At 48.9% G+C, this 19,490-nt stretch overlaps 1 protein-coding gene across 4 annotated transcripts in view; it reads left to right on the top strand.

Annotated features, from left to right (window-relative positions):
- Positions 1-19,490, top strand: part of ABR (ABR activator of RhoGEF and GTPase) — a 192,626-nt gene that overhangs the window by 119,919 nt on the left and 53,217 nt on the right. For all 4 annotated transcript variants that reach the window (XM_081272941.1, XM_081272942.1, XM_081272943.1 and 1 more), the window contains 4 exons: positions 4,539-4,637; positions 11,495-11,680; positions 16,338-16,445; positions 19,131-19,191. In XM_081272941.1, coding sequence (XP_081129067.1) covers positions 4,539-4,637; positions 11,495-11,680; positions 16,338-16,445; positions 19,131-19,191 — 454 coding nt within the window. The remainder of the gene's footprint in view (positions 1-4,538; positions 4,638-11,494; positions 11,681-16,337; positions 16,446-19,130; positions 19,192-19,490) is intronic.

Genomic DNA, 19,490 nt, shown 5'->3' with positions numbered 1-19,490 from the left:
AGTTCCCAAACACTACCTAGCCCCCATGGTTTCTGTCTAAAGCTTTAAGACACCAGAACGTGTGTCTTAAAGAGAGGGAGCAGGTGGAATTTGGTCTTTTATCTTCCATCCCCTCCCCTCTTTGCTCTGAGTTCTGCTGAGGAAGTAGTTGAAAGAGACCTCAGAGAGGCCAGCTGTCCTGAGGTTGATGCTTGGCTTGGTTGTAAGCCCCTGGGCATGTGCACAACCCCTGGTCCCAGTGGTATCAACTCTGGGCAAATCCTACTGGGGGCTCCTTGCAAAGTGATGTGGGCCCATGGGCCGAGTCCTGCTGTCTGCAGTCTCTGCTCTGGCTTTGAAACACAGCCAGAGAGCCAGCCCTGCCTGTTCAGTCCTTACTGTTGTCTTGGAGGAGATCAAGCCTCCTGGAGAGATTGTTTCTTGGTTTGGCCTAGAACCAAACCTTCAGAAGCTTTATTTAGCTCTGTGGAAGCCCAAGCCAGAGCTGACTAAGGTTTATCTATAGATACTGTCCCTACCATAGTGACCCGATGTCCTTGATTTGGGAGTCTCAAGCAGTCAGACTTTCATCTGAGCAGGTCGTGTAAAATGCTTAGAGATGAATGAGCCCACCAGGGCTGCGTTTTGTGAGCTCTGCTTGGAGAAGAGGAGGAGACAGTGTCACTTGGAAGGGGGTTTTTCTATGATGGGCACTGCAACAGCATGGCAGAGCCTAGGCACTGACCTCTTCAGAGCACTTGCCCATGGGATTCTGCTGTGTGGCCCTTCTGGAGAGCTTGTTAGTGGACAGAAACTGTTTCTTTCACCTTCGTGTTCCCAGTGCCTGGCACATTATAGAGAAGGAATGAGTGAAGGTTGAGCCCTGGTGTTTATAAGACAGGAATAGCCCCCGAAGGATTGAAGAAACAATTCTAAGCCAGGAACATGTGGGGTCTAGAGAAAGCAAAGAAAAGGTGAAAGAGGTCTCAGGTGGTAACTGAGCAATAGGCCTGTTACTAAAATTTAAGACAGAATTTAATTTCACATTCTTAAATTCCCTAATGCCTCTAGCCGATCTCAGCCAAAACTTCAGAAGGAATGTAGCCCAGAGTGGGGATTCTTCCCTGAGCCGTCCCCTCAAAACCAGCATTCAGGATTGGATCTTGAGGTGGGACCCTTGAAGGGATGCTCCGCTGACATGACAGGCACAAGGGCTAAGGGGTCTTGCTGGTGCCAGGTTGAGGGCCTCTTGGGGCCTGGGGCTGCCAATCACCTGGGGTCCTAGTCCAACCAGCTCTGCCTGTTCAGCCCAAGTGTGCCCCAGGGGATTTCCTTTAGAGAGCATTTACCAAGACTTCAGGCAAATCTTTGGTTGGCGAGAGCAGGAAGAATGTGGTGCCTGGTGGGAATGCTGGTAGTGGAGGGGTCTGTCAGGCTTGGATAGCAGAGGCCCTGCTCTAGGTGCTGATCTTGTGCCTAAGTGTGTGCTGGAGGCTGTGCTGTCCCTGAGCAGCTGGCAGTTTGCTGTGTGTGCCTCGGGAGATAATGACAATACCTTCCAGATTGTGAGATTCCAGCAAAAAGCCTTTAGCACAGTTCCTGGTGTCTCTGTAGCCATTGATAAATAACCATTGTCCTTCTCAGAAGCTGGTGGGTCCACACAAACTGCCACAAACTTAATGGCTTAAAACAGAATAGATCTGTTCTTATACAGAAGTCTTAAAAGGCTCAGCATATTTGCCTGGCTTCTGGAAGTTCTAAGGAAATGAATCCACTTCTTAGCCTTTTCTAGCTTCTGAAGGCCCCCAACGTTCCATGACTCCCCATCCCATCTTCTGTTTTCAAAGGTAGCAGTTTAAGATAGGCATGGTGATACGCTTCTAATACCAGAGACTCTGGAGGCTGAGGCAGGAGGAGTGCAAGTTCAAGGGCAGCCTAGGCAACTTAGATCCAGTCTGAAAATAAAAAATGAAAAGGTTTAGGGATGTAACTCAGTCATAATATTTCCCCCAGTTCAATTCCCAGGACCACCCAAAATAAACATCAACAACAACAACAATAAACCTAGTGTCTTCCTACTTCCCTCCTTCTCTTGTCACATTGTATTTTCTCTCTTTCCCTTCTTCCTCCTCCTTATAAAGACCCCTTTGTTTACAGAGGACCTAGATAACCCAGGAATGGCCCCATCTCAAACTTAATCACACCGTCATTAAAGTAACAAATTCACACATTTTAGGGATTAGGATGTGGACATCTGGGGAGTCATCATTCTCTCTACCTGAGGCTCAGACTTTGGGGACAGCTGTGTAGTTGATGGACACAAAGTGTTAATGAAGCTCCTCACCTGCGGGAAGAATGCGGCTTGGGAAAGCCTGTGAGGATCCATTGGGACACACTGTCCAGTTAGGAGACAGCAGCTCTTCTCAGGGCTTTATGAAATTTCTGCCAGCGTCATACATTCTCTCAGCTGACGTCCGGATATGCCCAGAAGGGATCCGTTTGAGACAACACACAAACACCCAATGCTTGAAAAAGGAATAGGAGACTGGGGAATTCCTCAGAGCCGTGGAAACACAGAAATGGTAGCCCTGGAGTGGAATCCCAGCTCTGCCAGTCCTGGCCATGTGACTTGGGTCCTTCCCTTCCCTCTTTTTATAAATGATTTATTTCCATTTGTACAATGAGAAGATACAGAACCCATTTCAGTGGGATGTTTGAAGGCTGAGAATGTGGAAAAGATGTACAACCCCCAGTAAATGGCAGGTGTTATCACATGGTGCTGGCCTCAGGGAAGAGGGGTGTGAGGCAGGTGTTGCAAAGCTCAGAAGTTCCTGGGCAGGTAAGAAGGTGCTGCAGCCTGGCGGGGGCGGGGGGGGGGGTCCAGGGAGACTTGATGAAGAGATAAGATGGCAGCTCCTTCTTTAAGGAGAGGTGTCATTTAGTCGGGAGAAGAGTCCAGGTGGGAGAGGGCTTTAAGCAGCAGCAATGTCAGGAGCCAAAGGTCAGTGAATGGACGCTTCTAGTATGTTGGAAAGACAGCAATGTCTTGACCGTGGGGAACAGAGGAAGGTTAGGGAGAGGCATTGCAGGTGTTTAAGTAAAGGATATTCTGGGCACACATTACAGATCGTGCTTGTATATTTGTTTGTTTGCTATTGTCTTTCTCTCCTACTAGAGAATAAACCACACAAGAGCAAGGACTCTCGTCTATTTCCCTTTGTATCTATAGGACCTAACAGACATTCATTAAATACTTATTGAATGAATAATGGGTAAATGAACAAATAATAATCATATTAGGTCCTCGACAGGTATCAGGTGGCATTCTCGGAAGACTGGTCTAGCCACTGCAGGCGGGAAGCAGGGAGGGAGAGTGGGGGTGGAGGTTGGTTAGAATTCAGGTGGCTGAGTGGGCCTCAGGGTCTCAACCACTGCAGAGGGGAGGATGGAATCGAGGGGAAGAATTGATGTAAGATGTTGTCAAACACTTTAGAAATGTGGTAGAGGAAAGGGAGACAGGGGCCAGGAATGCCTCATATGGATCTTGGATGATGAGAAGAATTACACATTTTTTTACTGAAGAAAAATTGGGGGGTACCTTCTCAGTACCAGGCACTATGAGAGTTGATGGACATTCAAGGCTAGACAGGGCATGATCTCCAGCATAGAGAAGGAATTTAGGAAGCAGGAGGAGGCTAGCTTGGGTCTGTGGCTTATACAATGAGAAAATGCTGGGGGGCTACCACAGGTAAGTGGGAAGGGTCCTCTGTGGAGTTGATCCCCCCGGAGGGATAGGAAGATCTCATCAGAAATGGTCACAAGGCTGGGGCTCCCATGCCCACTCCCATTCTCTCTGCCTGTTTCCCCCAGTTTATATGTCACTTCCTCTGTGAGCCCCTGTCTGTTCCCCAATCTTAGATTGTGACCTTTGCTGTGCCCTCCCATGTGACCATGCCTGCCTCAGTCATGACTAATTTTCCATTATATGTATCTTTATCTCTCTCCCCAATTACACCGCTCACCAAACATGAGGGCAGGTCCTTGTGGTCCTGCTTACCGTGACAAAGTTGGCAAGGGTGATAGATGGAAGGATGGGTGGACGGATAGTTGGATGGAGGGGTGACTGGAGAGGTGGGCAGTAAATAAGGAAAGGAAGGAAAAAATGATGGGAAATAAAGCAAGGTGTGGATAGGAATTCGGGCAATAGGTCTTTATATATATATATATATATTTTTTAAAGAGAGAGTGAGAGAGGAGAGAGAGAGAGAGAGAGAATTTTTAATATTTATTTTTTAGTTCTCGGTGGACACAACATCTTTGTTGGTATGTGGTGCTGAGGATCGAACCCGGGCCGCACGCATGCCAGGCGAGCGCGCTACCGCTTGAGCCACATCCCCAGCCCCTTACCTTTATATTTTTGTATTTTTCAAAATTTCTGTAATAACGCCTGACTCTTATTCCCTTTGAAAGAGTTTGTTAAAAGAAGAGAGAAGCAACAGTCTTCTAGGGATTTTGCTCTCTTTCTCATGAGCTGTTGGATGTTGGTTTGCTTTCTGCAGGTGGAGGCAGGGAAAGGCCTGGAGATGAGGAAGCTGGTTCTCTCTGGCTTCTTGGCCAGTGAAGAGATCTACATTAACCAGTTGGAAGCCCTGTTGTTGGTGAGTATTTGCTGTGGGGACTTCTTATTCTCCTGTTGCCAATGTCATTCTCAGAACTGCTTTTGGAGTTGGAAAGGAAAGGGGACCTAACCTGCAAACAGAGACTCTGCTTACTGCTGGGCATGGGGCCCTCAGCTCTGACTCTTCATTACCCTGCTCTGGGAAGGGCAGGAGAAACAGCACAGGTCAGGGGGCCAAATGCTCCCATTGCCCATGAGCAGGGCATCAGCATTGCTCTATCCAGGTGGGCGCCTGGCCATGATCCTCCATGCTGTGCTCCTGGCAGTCTCCACCAATCAATCAAGAAGATGACAATATTTGTCATCTTCTGTCCAAGTCACCCCTCCTCCCTGGGAAGGAAGACATCAGCACCAGCCCAGAGACCCTGTGTCAGGAAATGCAAGGTGGAAGCTGTCTGTTGTTTTGAGAAGCATCACAACTCAGGCATTAGATCAACCTGAGTCCTCCACAGTGATGCTTCCCAGGGTCCTTTCCAAGATGGAGGCACTGTTGTGAGATTCAGATTGGGAGGGCAACATGAAAATGTTTTCCAAAGATCAAACTTCTGTGCAGATGTAAGGTGTTTGTGCGTGTGAAGAAAGTGCTTATTAGATGCGTCTGGATATTATGCAGAGTGATTGCGGCATGCAAAGTTCTTTCCCCTGCACGCTTTGTAGTCTGGGGCACAAGGTACTATCAGAAAAGGGGGAGTTAAAAAATGTAAGTGAAGATAAGTGAAACTCGGTCTTACAGGTAAGACACACGTTCGTGTATTTGCCGTGATGGGAGATGTTGTTCCTCAGTGTTCCAGAGACATTTATTACCCAAGGAATGACTACAGAAACGTGAAGATACTTCACAGTATACTAGGCTATTTGTGTTTACTCTGCCATTAATTGCAGGCATATTGCACCTTTTAGTGGGCAGTGAAAGTGTAGTGGGTTGAACCAGCATATTAAAACAAATGGAGAAAGAAAATATCAATGTGCATCAAGAACCTTTGGTTTGTTGCACATGTATATCTGTATGTGTATGTATGCATGCATAAACTCACATTCTTTTAAAAAATTTTTTTTTAGTTGTGGATGGACATAATACCTTTGTTTTATATATTTATTTTTATGTGGTGCTGAGGATTGAACCCAGTACCTCACTGGGTAAGGCAAGTGCTCTACCACCGAGCCACAACCCAGCCCCCACATTCTTTCTTATGCATGTTGAGGGTTTGAAAACCACTGTCTTTGGAAAGCTACGCACAAGCCCTTGATCCTCTGTTTCCTTGTGTGAAGATGAAACTACATTAGCAACCTTTTGTCCACAGAGGATGTGTTCCAACATCTCTACTGGATGCCTAAAACCTTGGATCCTGTATATACACAGTATATATACTATTCTATATATACTATGGTTTTTTTCACTACTTATACGCACCTGTGATAAAGTTTAATTTATCAATTACAGCAAGATATTCAGAACAATAATTAATAATAGAATAATTATAGCAATATACTATAATAAAAAGCATGGGAATGTGGCCTGTCTCTCTTGAAGAGTCAAAACAAATATTGACATTTTCAGACAGTGGTTGACTGCAGGTGACTAAAACTGGGGCTACAGCAATACCATTACCTTCTTTCTCTTCCTGGGTTAGGTCAGGTGATTCTTGGGGACCTATACCTTTCTGGGTACTGAAGACACTCAACTGTTAGGAGGCAGGCACACTATCAAGCAGACATAAGAATACCTTATATACTGGTTACTATACCCCCCTCCCAAAGAGGGCACGATTGTCATTACTAATAGTGCCTACCCAAAAGGAATCAGACTGCCTGGCTGTGGATCCTCTCTTGCCTGCTTACTAGCTCTTGGCCCTCAGCAGGTGAATGAGTCTCTGTGCCTCATTTTCTCCATCTGTAAACTGGGTACACAAATAGTGCTCTCTTCATGGGGTTGTTATGAGGATGACATGAATTTGTACGTACAGCTCTTACAACAGAACCTGAGCATTACATGACACGGTTAGTGTCTCCAGTGATGGCAGAGAAGACGGGTTAGGGCTTCTAGGATCCTGTCCTGTCGTCAAGCCCTTTCCCTGAAAGAAGGGGTGGTGTGCCCTCATCAGAGGCCTGCCACTCCGATGCTATCCCGCCCCCGTTAGGCCTCTTCATCTGGGCAAAGAGACCAGATTTAGGGGCCAAGACAACTCCTCCCTGCCCTGCCTTTCCAACAGCTTATGCCTCAAAGGCAAAATTGTGAGGCTGGGCACCCTCTCCACCCCTCCCCACCTCCCCATCCTGAAATTGTTCATTCTGGGCCCCTACTTGATTCTGTCTTGAGCAGAGGCCAGTGGGAGTGAGGGAAGGTTGGGTTGGGAGGCCAGGTATATAGCTAGAGGGCTCAGGAAGAGGGGACAGGACCCTCCACAGCCATAGGCTCAGGATAAACCTCAGAGATAAGGAGTCAAGCCCTCCCCTTTCCGTGAGCCAGGAGTCCTCCCCTGTCAGCTACTAGAGAGTTAAACCCTCTGCTCTTTGGGGTTGTCTGGCTCCTCATTGGGGGGGCAGGGAACTCAGCACATACTCCCCTCCTGCCCCATTCCCACTGTTCTGCGTGTGTGTGTGTGTGTTTTCCCCTTCACACTTCCTGATATGCAAAGGGCTGAGTGTGTGTACCCAAGACTGTACATAACACAGGAAGACAGGGACGTCACATAGGGACATCTGTTCCAGTCCCTGGGGTGCTGGTTGAGGTCAGGCTTGGTAATTTTCTGGAACCCTCCTGGTTCCTGCTGGACTCTTTACAAGCAAGGTCTGGGAACCTGGGCTGAGGTGGGAGGTAGTGAAGGAAGCAGAAAACCAAATGTGCTGTGATTCTGCATCTGGGGCTGGGTTTCTGGGTATTGCCTGTGCTGTGTGGGGCTGCTGTCCATAGCACATCCCACCACTGGGACAGGGTGGCCACCACGGTCCCCACTGGCCCTCTTCTCGTAGACTTTCACTCTGGCAGTTTGCTGTGGAGTTCAGAGTCCTTCTGCATCTTAGCTTTCTTATCTGTACAACAGTTCAATGATCTCTCCTCCCTGGGCGCTTGTGAGGAGGAGCCCAGGTAATAGGTTAGCAGACACGCCTGACAGCCACTAGGCCTTCTGGGGTGGGAGCTGAAGGAAGTGGGCAGGTTTCTTTCCCCTGTGTTGAAAGGCCAGTTGCTGGGGGACAAAGCAGACATGCAGAAGCCCTCGGGAAGAAATGAAGAGCCAGGGTTGAGGTGGCCCGGGAGTTGTCTCTAAGAATTCTTCCCCGAGAAAATGGAGAGCCAGGGTCCCACCCTTGCTCTCTGCAGCAGGATCTAGGAGGAGGGAGGAGGTACCCGAAAGGCTAGCTCTGTGGCAAAAGAGAAGTGCTGGGTCAAAGGTCAGTGAGGGTTGCCTGGCCCTTGGGCCCCTCCTACCCCTGAGGCCTGTATCTTTTTATCTGTAAAAATAACAGGCCTTAAGAACCTGGACTAGCCCTTCCCCATCCCCACACATGAAATCAAGGGTAGAAGCAAAGGTCCTCAATCTGGTATGAGAACCGTTTATGCCCCCAGTGCAGGCCAGTCCATGTGACTGACCACCAACGAGCTTCCTTTTCTTCCCCTTTTGTAGACTGAGTGGGAAGTTTAGGAGGAAGCAGAGTAGTTGTGCCTTGTCTTTGTATGGGCAGCAGATGAGTGTCTGCTTCCCCAGCAGCTTCTGAGAAATCTGATCCTTTTTGCATCATTCCCGGGACTTTCCTCCCCCCCCCCCCCTTCATTTCCTTTATTCCTTCTGCAGTGGGGATGGCACTAAAGCAGGTCAAGGATGAGTGGTTCTGGGACTCTGGCAACTTGGGCCCCTCCACTGGATCCTGCAGAGAGATGATAAACTCACACCCGAGGGCGAGTTCTGCATCCTTCTGCCTGGGCTTGGGAGAACAGTATGCCTTCTCCTGGCACCTTCTGTTTCCCTGCCTGCAAGCTTACGTAGCCCCCAGCCCCTGACCTGCTCTGATCTTCCCAACCTCCAAGGCCCAGCTCCTGCCTGTCTCTTTTGTGAAGCCCCTGAACTACTCTAGCACAACCTTGTAGCCACCTGGTTGATATTTATAGTCCAAGTTGGATAATAGCTCCATCTTGCATTATTTCCTAAATTGTTTTATTTGTATTGATCTGATTTACTCAAATAGATTGCAGAAATGATGGATTGTAAAATATAATCTGAATATTTGACCTCCATCACTCACGTGCTGAATCCCTCCAGGGAAATCTGGGTCAATGCATGATCCATTGTACCATCAAAGCTGTACTTCTCTCCAGGTGCAATGGTGCACACCTGTAATCCCAGCAACTCGGGAGGCTGAGGCAGGGGGATGCCAAGTTCAAGGCCAGCCTCAGCAACTTAGTGAGAACTTATCCTAAAATAAAAAATAAAAAAGGCTGGGGATGTAGGTCAGTGGTAGAGTGCCCCCCGGGTACAATCCCCAGTACTGGAAGGCTGCACTCCTTCCCCTGTGTGATTGGGCCCTGCCTGGAGGCATCCAGTTCTGCTTTAACCCCCTCTTTCCTCTTACCCACTGCACATGGCTCAAGGTCCTGTTCAGCTCCTGTTTTTCATCAAGTTCATTCCTACCTCAGGACCAGGCATTAGGGAAGTCTATCTGCAATACTGGGCCCCCATGCTTCCGTTTCAGGGTAAATGTCCCCTCTTGGAGAAGCTGTCCTTCACCATCCTGTCTCAGAGGGTCCCCTCCCTAATTCCTTCATTGCACTTACTGCTCTGTGTCATGAAATGTTTGATTGTTTATTTAGGTTTTGACCTAGATGGGGACAGGGATTGTGCGTGTGTTATGCACCACTGAATACCCCAGACCTAGCCTCATGTTGGACACGCAACACACTATATGTGGGGTGAATAATAGTAATAGTAGCAGCTAACACTTGCTGATTGGCACATCCTAGATATTTCATGTAAAGCATGGCTTTTGATCTTCCTGTCAGTTCTCCTGAGAAAGTAATACTATCCCACTTACAAATGAGGCCACTGGTGATGCCAAGCCCAGAGTTGGTAAGTGACTTGCCCACAGCTATTAAACAGCAGGGTTGGAACTCAAACCCATATTGCCTGGCCTGCCCCAGCTTGAGCCCCACCCCCACTTCCCAGCAAGAACTCGATGCTGAAGGTCATTGGTTCTAGCACTGAGAGGGTCAGCAGCAGAGAGTCTGCTTTTTCCTGCCTCCATCATTTTGTCTGGACTTTGTAGAGCTCAGAGGAAGAGGAAGCCCAGAGTCAGAGTGTTGTCTGGGTGTTTGAGTAGAGGAGACTTCCTTTTGGGGACCAACCTGGGCTCTGCCACCATCAGAGGGAGGATGGGGTAGAGCCTGGCTGGAGGTGTGGCTGCTGTGGCCAGCTCAAGCGGGTGGTCGTGGCTCGGAGGGAGCCAGCCATAGCTTTGGTGTCCCTCCGTGTGGGTGTTCCCACCTGCAGCACTTTCAGCAGGGGAGTTGCCCCTTCCCTTCTAGAATGCTGTTCCTGTTGGGAAGCTCACTACCTCATCCAGGAGACAGTGGGGGGATGGCTCCAGGGAGCTCAAACCTGGCTCAGTTCTCCCCTCGGCTCTTTGGTCTGCAGAGTAACACAAATGAAGTCTAGGTCCCCATTCCACACAGCCACCAGAGAGAACATCAGCCATATCTGACTCAGGCTTCTCTCTTCCAGTACCTTCCCCCACGTCTTCTCCATATGGCAGGTTTCCAGACCCTGTCCCCCTGTAGGGCCTTCATGGTACAGTCTGGACATCTTTGGGGGTTTCTGATTGTAAAAGGAATATTTACTCATGGCAGGTGATTTTTATCTACTTATCCATTTTATTACTCTTATTTATTTCATTGATGGATTGATTGCAGTGGAATCTTGCTATTGCCCAGGCTGGTCTTGAACTCCTGGGCTCCAGGGATCCTCCTGCCTCAGCTTCCTGAGTAGTTGGGACCAGAGTTGTATACTAGAGTGCCCAGCTTTATTGTAGGCGACTTAGAAAATATAGAGGGTCACACTGAAGAGAGCATACCCAGGCTGCATTATCCCAGGCAGTGCTGGAGAATGGTTCTGTGTTGTTGTCTCGTCTGTCACCTCACCTCTCCACTGGCAGGTCCTGGCGCATCTTGGTTTAGACAAGTGGGGATGATAGATAGGTTTCATTTTCACGTCAACTCAGGCATTGAGAGAGAGCCTGAGAACGCAGCCATGCTCCGTGGGAAAGATCATTACAATCGTTTAGCAATGTCTGCCACGGGTGTGGGAAGTAGGAGGGTGGTGTGTATGCTACCTGCTCCTCTCCCTGTGATAGGTGACAGGAAGCTGAACTATCAGTGAATCTGAGCTGGTCGTGAATCCTCAAGTCCTAGAACTACATTCCTTTTCTTGAAAGGAAACAGCTAAGTAGTTGTGTTCCCAGGCAACCCTCCCTCCTATGGAAGTGTGACAAGAAAGCTTGTGACTCAAGAGTATGAGGCCATTGTGGGAGATGCAGATCCTGTGAAATCGATCTGCAAACCCATAGGGGGCCCGTGAGCCGGATGCTGTGAGCTCAGATGAGGGTGGGGGTTGTGCGCTGACTGCTGGGCCAGGTTCTGGCTATCAGTTCACCCTTGTTGTGGATGGCCTGTTGGGGCCTGTGACAGTTGTTCCAATGTACAAACCACGTTTCAGGTGCCCTGCCTTTGGTGGCCTTGTTGAGGCAGTACTTGGGCTGCACAAAGCACTAATCAGTGCCACGATCTGCACTGGGCTGATACTCTGGTTTACTCACCTCCACCTCTGCTGTTTCTTCCTCTTCCTCTCCCAGCCCATGAAACCCCTGAAGGCCACAGCCACCACGTCCCAGCCTGTGCTCACCATCCAGCAGATTGAGACCATCTTCTACAAGATCCAGGACATCTATGAGATCCACAAGGAGTTTTATGACAACCTCTGTCCCAAGGTGCAGCAGTGGGACAGCCAGGTCACCATGGGCCACCTCTTCCAGAAGCTGGTGAGTCTCCCACGGAGGGAGCAACCCCATGCAAGGTCCTGATAGGGCTGTTGGCGAATGAACTGGGCCTTGGGAGAGGACTAACCAGCCTGAGCCCTCTTAGCCTCCTGAAGGCCTGAGTCATCTCTGAGTCCTGGGTGCAAGCCTTGGTGTGTGTGTGTGCTTTATGGGGCATCTGGGCCTGGAACCTTGACTCCCTAGGAGTATTTCCAGGTACGGTGGGAATAGCGCATGGATATGGGTACTTCTGGGAGAGGACCGCCTCTCCTCCCACCACCTCCCCCTCTCTCTCTGTGCTAGAGCTCCTCAAGCCAGTCCTAGAATGAAACCTCCCCTATTTAACCACTGAGCCACATCCCCACCCCTGTTTTTTTTGTTTTTTGTATTTTATTTAGAGACAGAATCTGGCTGAGTCGCTTAGGGCCTCACTGAGTTGCTGGGGCTGGCTTTGAACTCACGATCCTCCTGCCTCAGCCTCCCAAGCTGCTAAGATTACAGGCGTGTGCCACCATGCCCAGCCTCCTTTTATTTTTTGAGTCAGGGTCTTGCAAAGTTGCTGAGGCTGCCCTTGAATTTGCAATCCTCCTGCATCATCCTCCTGAGTCACTGGGATTACAGGCATGTGCCACCTACAGAAGGCATTATTTCAAGGGAACGTCACACCTCTGATTCTAGTGGACCCAAATGCTTTCCCTGGCACAGAGATGGTGAACACTCAGTCATCCTTTTCTGGTCCCAGGAGTCTAAAGTGATTGACTTGAGGGGAAGCCTCTCCCGAGCCTTCATGAGGGCAGAAGAGAGCCAACCAGAGGTGAGGGCTGAGTAGCCAGAGGAGAGTGGAAAGGCTGTTCCAGTTCTTTTTATCACTTGGACTCTGCTGTCAACAGAGCCTCCTGTTCTGGACTCAGCTCCACAGGGCTGGTTCTGAGTTTGATTCCTACCCACAGCCTCATGAACCTATGTCTGAGGCTCCTGGGGCTATGGGGTTGGCAGGGCCTAGATAGAGCTGGGGTAAGCTGGGCATCTGGAGGCAGTTTATTTTCAGCTAAAGTCTCTCTATATTTGATTATTCATTACTGAGAGAAGGGAATTAGCATCTCTGCTGTTTGTTTTATGAGATCACTCCAGCGCCAAGCTGCTGTTTCCAAGCAACGTCCACTTTCCAGTTAATGACCCTGGCACACTAGGACTTGGGCCCTCCATGCTTAGGGTGACTGTGGAGACAGCAGTCCTAGGATGGCCCATGACACCTGCACACAGCCTATGCACAAATGGCCCCTGCTCCTGGCTCAGTGGAGCAAGCCAGCCCAGGCCACCAGGCTTCATCCTTTTCATGGAATGGGGGGCATGGAGAGCCTTTTCCTAGAAGAAGGCTTCAGTGATTTGCACTCTGCCTTAGGAAGCAGTTGTCTAGCGCATCTCCTACAACCTGGGACACAGACAACCAGGACTCTCCCAGAAGAACAGGAGCTCCACTTCTTCCTGCCCCCACCCAGAAGCTTTCTTTTTAAAAAGTCTTACCTACCGCCCCCTGGGGGGTGGGCGCAGCTGAGACTTGCACTGCTCTGGCCTTGGTTTCTCCGGGCATCCCAGTTTTCACTGTCCTCTCTGGCTTCCCTGTCTCCCAGCCCCACCAACTTCCACAAAGTCCCGTCTTGGTGCTGGAAGGCTCTAGGTCCAGCTGATCGTGTACCCAACCCCCTGCCCAGCCTCTTTCAAGAATCCCTGAACTGCCCAAGGATTCTTCAGGGAGCAGAGTAGACCAGAGTTGGGCTCTGGGACAGCCTGCTTTTCCTAGCACCTTGGCGGGGAAGTAGAAGCCTCTGACAAAGCCTGGCAACAGCTGTATCCCCTTGCTACTTCATCAGAAAGACATTTAAACCAGAAAATCTAGAGAATAACAGCAGACAACTGTTTTGGCACCTCCCAGAATTAACAGATACTAAACTTGGAAGATAAATACCAAAACTAACTTCCTTACCGTCTCTCTCTTACTTTCCTTCCTCCCTTCATTTCTTCTTTCTTTCTTTCGGGGATTGAACCCAGGGCCTCTGCTGTTGAGCTACACCTCCAGTCCCTGGCAAAATTTTCTTAACAACAACAACAACAACAACAATAAAATATATCTATATCTATATCTATCTATCCATCCTTCCTTCCTTCCTTCCTTCCTTCCTTCCTTCTTTTTTTCTTTCTTTCTTTCTTACAGGTGAAGGTGAAGTCTTCCCTTCCCTTCCCCATTTATTCTGAAGCAGCTGTTCTTGTGCATTTGATGTGTACCTTATATACTGTAGTTTATATTTTTACTGCATATCTATATCTTTTTATGACACTGCATGTACCTTCAAAATGTGCATAGGTTTATACATATGTCACACTTTGCAATTCAGTCAACATTTGCTTCATAACATGTTGGTATCGCTACATATAAATCTAGTTCATTCATCTGAACTGCTGTGTGTGTCTGAATTCCAGTATTTATGAGCATTTGTTTCCAGCCCTTCCACTATAAGAAAGAAGAGGGAGACAGTGAGTATCTTGGGCACACACACATGCAGGCTTTTCAAGAGTAGTGATTTCCACTAGAAATAAGTCACAAGCCACATATATAATTTTAAATGTTCTAGTATCCTCCCTCTCCCCCTGGCAGAGCTCGCTCACGCGCGCTCTCTCTCTCTCTCTCTCTCTCTCTCTCTCTCTCTCTCTCTCTCTCTCGCAGAGCTAGGGATTGAATCCAGGGCCTCACATATGCTAGGCAAACCCTCTAACACTGAGCTACATTCCCAGCCCTAGCCTTATTTTCACTTTTTTAAAGGGAAATTTACTTTTTTAAAGGCAAGGTAATTTACATCCTCTTTTACATTCTGTAGCCCAGTGGTAGAGCGCTTGCCTAGGATGTGTGAGGCCCTAGATTCAAACCCCAGCACCACAATAAACAAACAATCAAACACTGATGCCAGGCACTGGGCATACTCGTTATGTAGTCTGCTCCACACCCCCCAATAAAAGATTAAGGAAGAAACACACAGGTGAAGTTAATTTTTAAAAAATATTTCATTTAGTTGTAGATGGACACAATACTTTTATTTATTTATTTCTATGTGGTGCTGAGGAGTGAACCCAGTGCCTCCCACATGCTAGGCAAGTGCTGTAACCGCTGAGCTACAACCCCAGCCCAAGTAATGTTAATTTTAAGAATATATTTTATTTGGGCCTGAGGTCGTGGCTCAGTGGTAGAGTGCTTGCCTAGCATGTGCGAGGCCCTGGGTTCGATCCTCAGCACCACATAAAAATAAATAAATAAGATAAAGGTATTGTGTCCAACTACAATTTTAGAAAAAAAATTTTAAAATATTTTATTTATCCCAACAGATCCAAATATCATTTCAGCATCTAATTTATACTTTAAAATTGGCAAGGTAATTTACATCCTCTTACATTCTGAGTCTTGGGAATCCAGTGTAGATTTTACACATCTCAATTTGCACTGGCCACGTTGTAGGTGTTCAGTAGCCATGTGTAGCTCGTGGCCATTGTGTGGGGCAACATAGTACTGTGGTTTCTTTTATATATATATATATATATATATATATATATATATAAATTAGTTTTTTAGGTGGACATAATATCTTTATTTTATTTTTATGTGGTGCTGAGGATCGAACCCAGTGCCCCACACATGCCAGAGCACTCTACCACTGAGCCACATCCCCAACCAGTACTGTGGTTTCTATTAGAGGTGAATTTGCTGTGCAGTAGGTTCAGCTCATGCTTGTTGTCAGCTTTATTAATTATTGACAAGTTCCTCTCCAAATAATTGTACTAACTTATACCTACATGCCACTTTGTAAGAGTTCATTCTTGCCAACCCTTGATAGCATTTAATTTTTAAATTTCAACCCTTCTGACCAGTATGCAATAATATCTCATTGTGGCTTTAGTTTGAATTTCCATCCTTTGGAGAAAATATGTATGCACAGCCCAGAGGAGACGTCCCATAAATATTTAAGGAATCAAACTAGGGAGCCTTCATTTCTCCTTTTACAGAAAGCGGGTGATGGGATTTGTTCTGCTCCCCCGAGGAGGCAAGGCTCTTTGTGGTCAAAAGTCAGGGGAAGTTTTGGGTTAGGTCCCAAGTGGCCTGCAGATATGTAGTGAGGCAGGAGATGGGGACTTGGGGGCTCCGTTAAATGCTGTACCCCACACTCGGCATGGGGAGTGGGGAACTGAGCAGGCCATCTTGTCCACCCCCTTCCCCTGTCTCCCTGTGCTCCTGCTAATGACAGGATATGAAAGAGGACTGAGACCTTGAGGGGGCTTCAACCCTGATATGGTGCTAGAGAAAGCCAAATGTTATGATGAGTCGAATTTCTGGCCTGCCAACAAAGGCCCTGCCCTGCTCTCCTCCCCCCAAGTACCCGCTTATTAACCTTATTGGCTGAGTCCGTTTCCATGGAAACTGTCAAGTTCAAAGGGATACTGTAATATGTTCATCCTGCCTTTCCTCGCATTCCCGGCGAGCCCTTTGGAGCTGAGTTAGAGGTTCCGAGTGCTAAGGGAGCTCCAGGAGCTCTGGTTAAGCTTTCATCCATTCATTAATCCTCCCCCAGCCCCCTCCCACCCTCCTCTCTCTCCACTCTCTGTCTCCTCCCTGCAGGCCAGCCAGCTTGGTGTGTACAAAGCATTTGTGGATAACTATAAAGTTGCTCTGGAGACAGCTGAGAAGTGCAGCCAGTCCAACAACCAGTTCCAGAAGATCTCAGAGGTAGGAAGTACCCCACACAACAACCCCGGGCAGCTCAGAACCTTCCAGCCTTTGTCTGTCTCCTCCCTGTTCTCCAGTCAGGGAAGCCGTTCCCCTCATGGGTCATGTTTAGCCTGATATTTGCTTTCTTACACCTGACATTTTTCCTCTTAATATAAAAATATCGATTGGTTTGATTTTTTTTTTAATTCCATTTCAGGTTAGAGAGAGGAATAGAGAAGGCAAAAAAAAGAAAAAAGAAAGGCAGTATTCTGCTATATAATGGTGACCTTGGGCAAGTCACTTCCCTTCTCTTGGCCTTTGTTTCCTCTCCTATGGAATGAGCTGTTTGGACTTGTGCACCTTGTCTCAAACTTGCTGGAGCATTATTCAAAATGCAGATCTCCAGGCACCTTTCCTGCAGCTTCTGATTTCAGAAGTCTTGGGGTGCAGCCCCACAGTTTACGAGCTCCTGGGTAACTTTTTACTACCAGGAAGATTCGAGACCTAGAAGCATGGCATTGCCTGCCACTGGCACTTCTATCCAGAAAGTGGCAGGAAGGGGATCAGAATAGGATCCTCAGGATCTGCGGCCCAGTTTGTTCTTTATTCAAAAAAGACCCCAGAGACACCCCTTAACCACTGGCCTTGTAGAAAGCACCCAGTTCAAATTCAGGGCCAGGGAACCTCTTTCTGGGAGACAATATACTTTGATAGTTCTGGAAGTCCTACTAGAAAGTCCCCCTAGTCCCTTTGCTTTCCCAGTCTCACTTCTGATGACAGAAAAGTTGGTGAGACATGGGATTGTTTTCCTGAAACTACTGGGCTATGGGTTATGCCCAGGTTTGGAATCAACCTAGAGGTCGCACAAGAGTTGAACAGACAGAGATGAAAATGTCAGCTCGGTTATTAGAAAAAGCCGGGTTGGAAGATGTGGCTTTGGATCCATAGCCACATGGGACTTGCTAATGCTTCACCTCTGAAAGTAAATCTATCAGGAATGGCAAGCCACAGGTTCCTCCCTTCTAACTCAGAGTACAGCGAGGGGAGGCCTGGGTTCCATTCCGTTTCCCAAACCCATGGGTCAATTGAGTTACCCTCTTCTCAGGAGGATGGAGTGACGGGTGGGGAAGTCCCTCTAAGTGAGGTCATGAGGTTAGAGAACTAGTGCTTCCCCTTAAGCTTCCAGCCCTCCCCAGGAACCAACTGAGCTCCCCGATCTGTGTTCAGAGTGTCCCTGACACAGCTACTTGGATGCCCAGGGCCGGCATGGTCCAGAGAGTGTCTAGAGAGTGTTGTTTCCCCCTTAGCCTGGGCTTATTGCCTGTTCTCTGTGCATGGGCAGAACTCCCTGCACCCATGCTTAAACCCCTCTCAACGATGGCTTGTCCCAGAGGGCAGAGCCAGGCCCATGGCCCTTCGCCAGGTGGCTGTTCATCCTGACTCACTGGATGACGATGTTGCTTCCTGCTGGCGCTGCCACTTAATTACTGCAATTAGGCCTTTCTCCTCTGCAGCAGGAGTGATTTCATACCTCCAGGGTGCACTGGAGGGGGGTGTGATACAAAATTCCTTCAAGCTGGGAATCCAGGCATCAGGGAGAGAGATGCAGCCTGGAAAAGCTGAGTTAGACAGACAGACAGACAGACACACACACACACACACACACACACACACACACACACACACACACACCAGGCACCCCCCAAGCTCAGTCCCTAGGGGCGTTCTCTGTCTAGAAACAGTTAGCATAGGAAATGAGCTCCTGCCGTCTGGGCATTTCCTTCCTCCAGGCAGAGCAGGCAGTATCACCAGGGTACCTGACCTTGGCCTCACCTCGCCCCTGCCTTCTCGGGACACTCCTTGCCCAGGCTCTGTGCCCTGAGCCTGCCAAATGGGGATTGCATTTCAGCTCCAATGGCAGGCTGCACTGTCCTGTTGGCAAGGGCTGGGGTCCCTCTCCCTCTAAAGCAGATAGGAAAGGTTTGGATCCCATAAACTGTCCCTGGAATCTCGTCTCCAGCACTCATTCCTGGGTTACTTGGCATGGGTGTCAGGAAGCCATTGTGGCTGTTCCTCTCTGCAGTCTTGTGTCCCAGAACAGACGTGGGTGATGGAGAGTGTTGGGGGCTGGGGTGGTAGTGAGACCCTGCTGTATGGGGAGGGTGTAGCCTATGACCTTTAGCATCTCTGCCCCAGGCACTCCTCCTCCTGCTCCCCCTGTGCAGGTGTGCAGACCCCTTCTCATCTCAGGGACATTCATACCCTAGGAATTGACTGAAAGCCCCAAGGATTGGCCTGGTGCTTGTCCATTCAAACTCTGGCTGCCCTGGGCCTGATATGTACACATCTCTGAGTAGTGTCTTCTGCAGGGGTCACTAGGGGGTGGGATCCATTCTCAGTCTCTGGGAGGCCCTAAGAATTGCTGGGGAGGGGCTTCATGGGAATGCTGAGGAATTCCCATTACCTCAGCACATCCTACCAAATAGTCCTGATTCTGGTACCTAGACTGCCCTTTCTTGCCCACACCCCAGCAGCTGGACTCGGGAGGCTCCAGGGAATCTAGGTGGTGAGACAGAGGTACCCCATGTCCTTGGGTCTCCTTTGTCTCCGTGCGTTTCAAAGCCCCTCTTCCTGCTATGCTCACAATGGGGGAGGGGGAGAGCTGGACAGATCAGGTAGTGATTCTTCTCCTCTTTCTGGCAGGAACTCAAAGTGAAAGGGCCCAAGGACTCCAAGGACAGCCACACATCAGTCACCATGGAAGGTACTTTGGAGAATAGGGCTGCTTTACGGTCACCTTCCTTTGTCTGGTTTTGCGAACTATGGGCTGTGTGTGAACACCAGGCCCTCCCTGCTTGTGTGTGAGTGTGTGTGTGTGTATGTGTGTGTGTGTGTGTACGTACATGCCCGCGCACCCGGGCTCGTCCTCATACACGCACATGAGGAATCCAGCCTCTCTTCCCCAGGCAGCGGGCCAGCTACAAACGTGCTCCTCCTTAGGATGCCAGCAGGCGCTGGGTGCCTCCTCCCTCCCCTCCCTCCTCCTGCCTCTCCACGCGCCTC

The sequence above is a fragment of the Spermophilus citellus genome, assembly GCF_964194105.1.
Source record: "Spermophilus citellus genome assembly, chromosome: 17".
Taxonomy (NCBI): domain Eukaryota; kingdom Metazoa; phylum Chordata; class Mammalia; order Rodentia; family Sciuridae; genus Spermophilus; species Spermophilus citellus.
The sequence above is the reverse complement of the archived record's forward strand: the minus strand, read 5'-3'. Positions and strand labels throughout refer to the sequence as shown.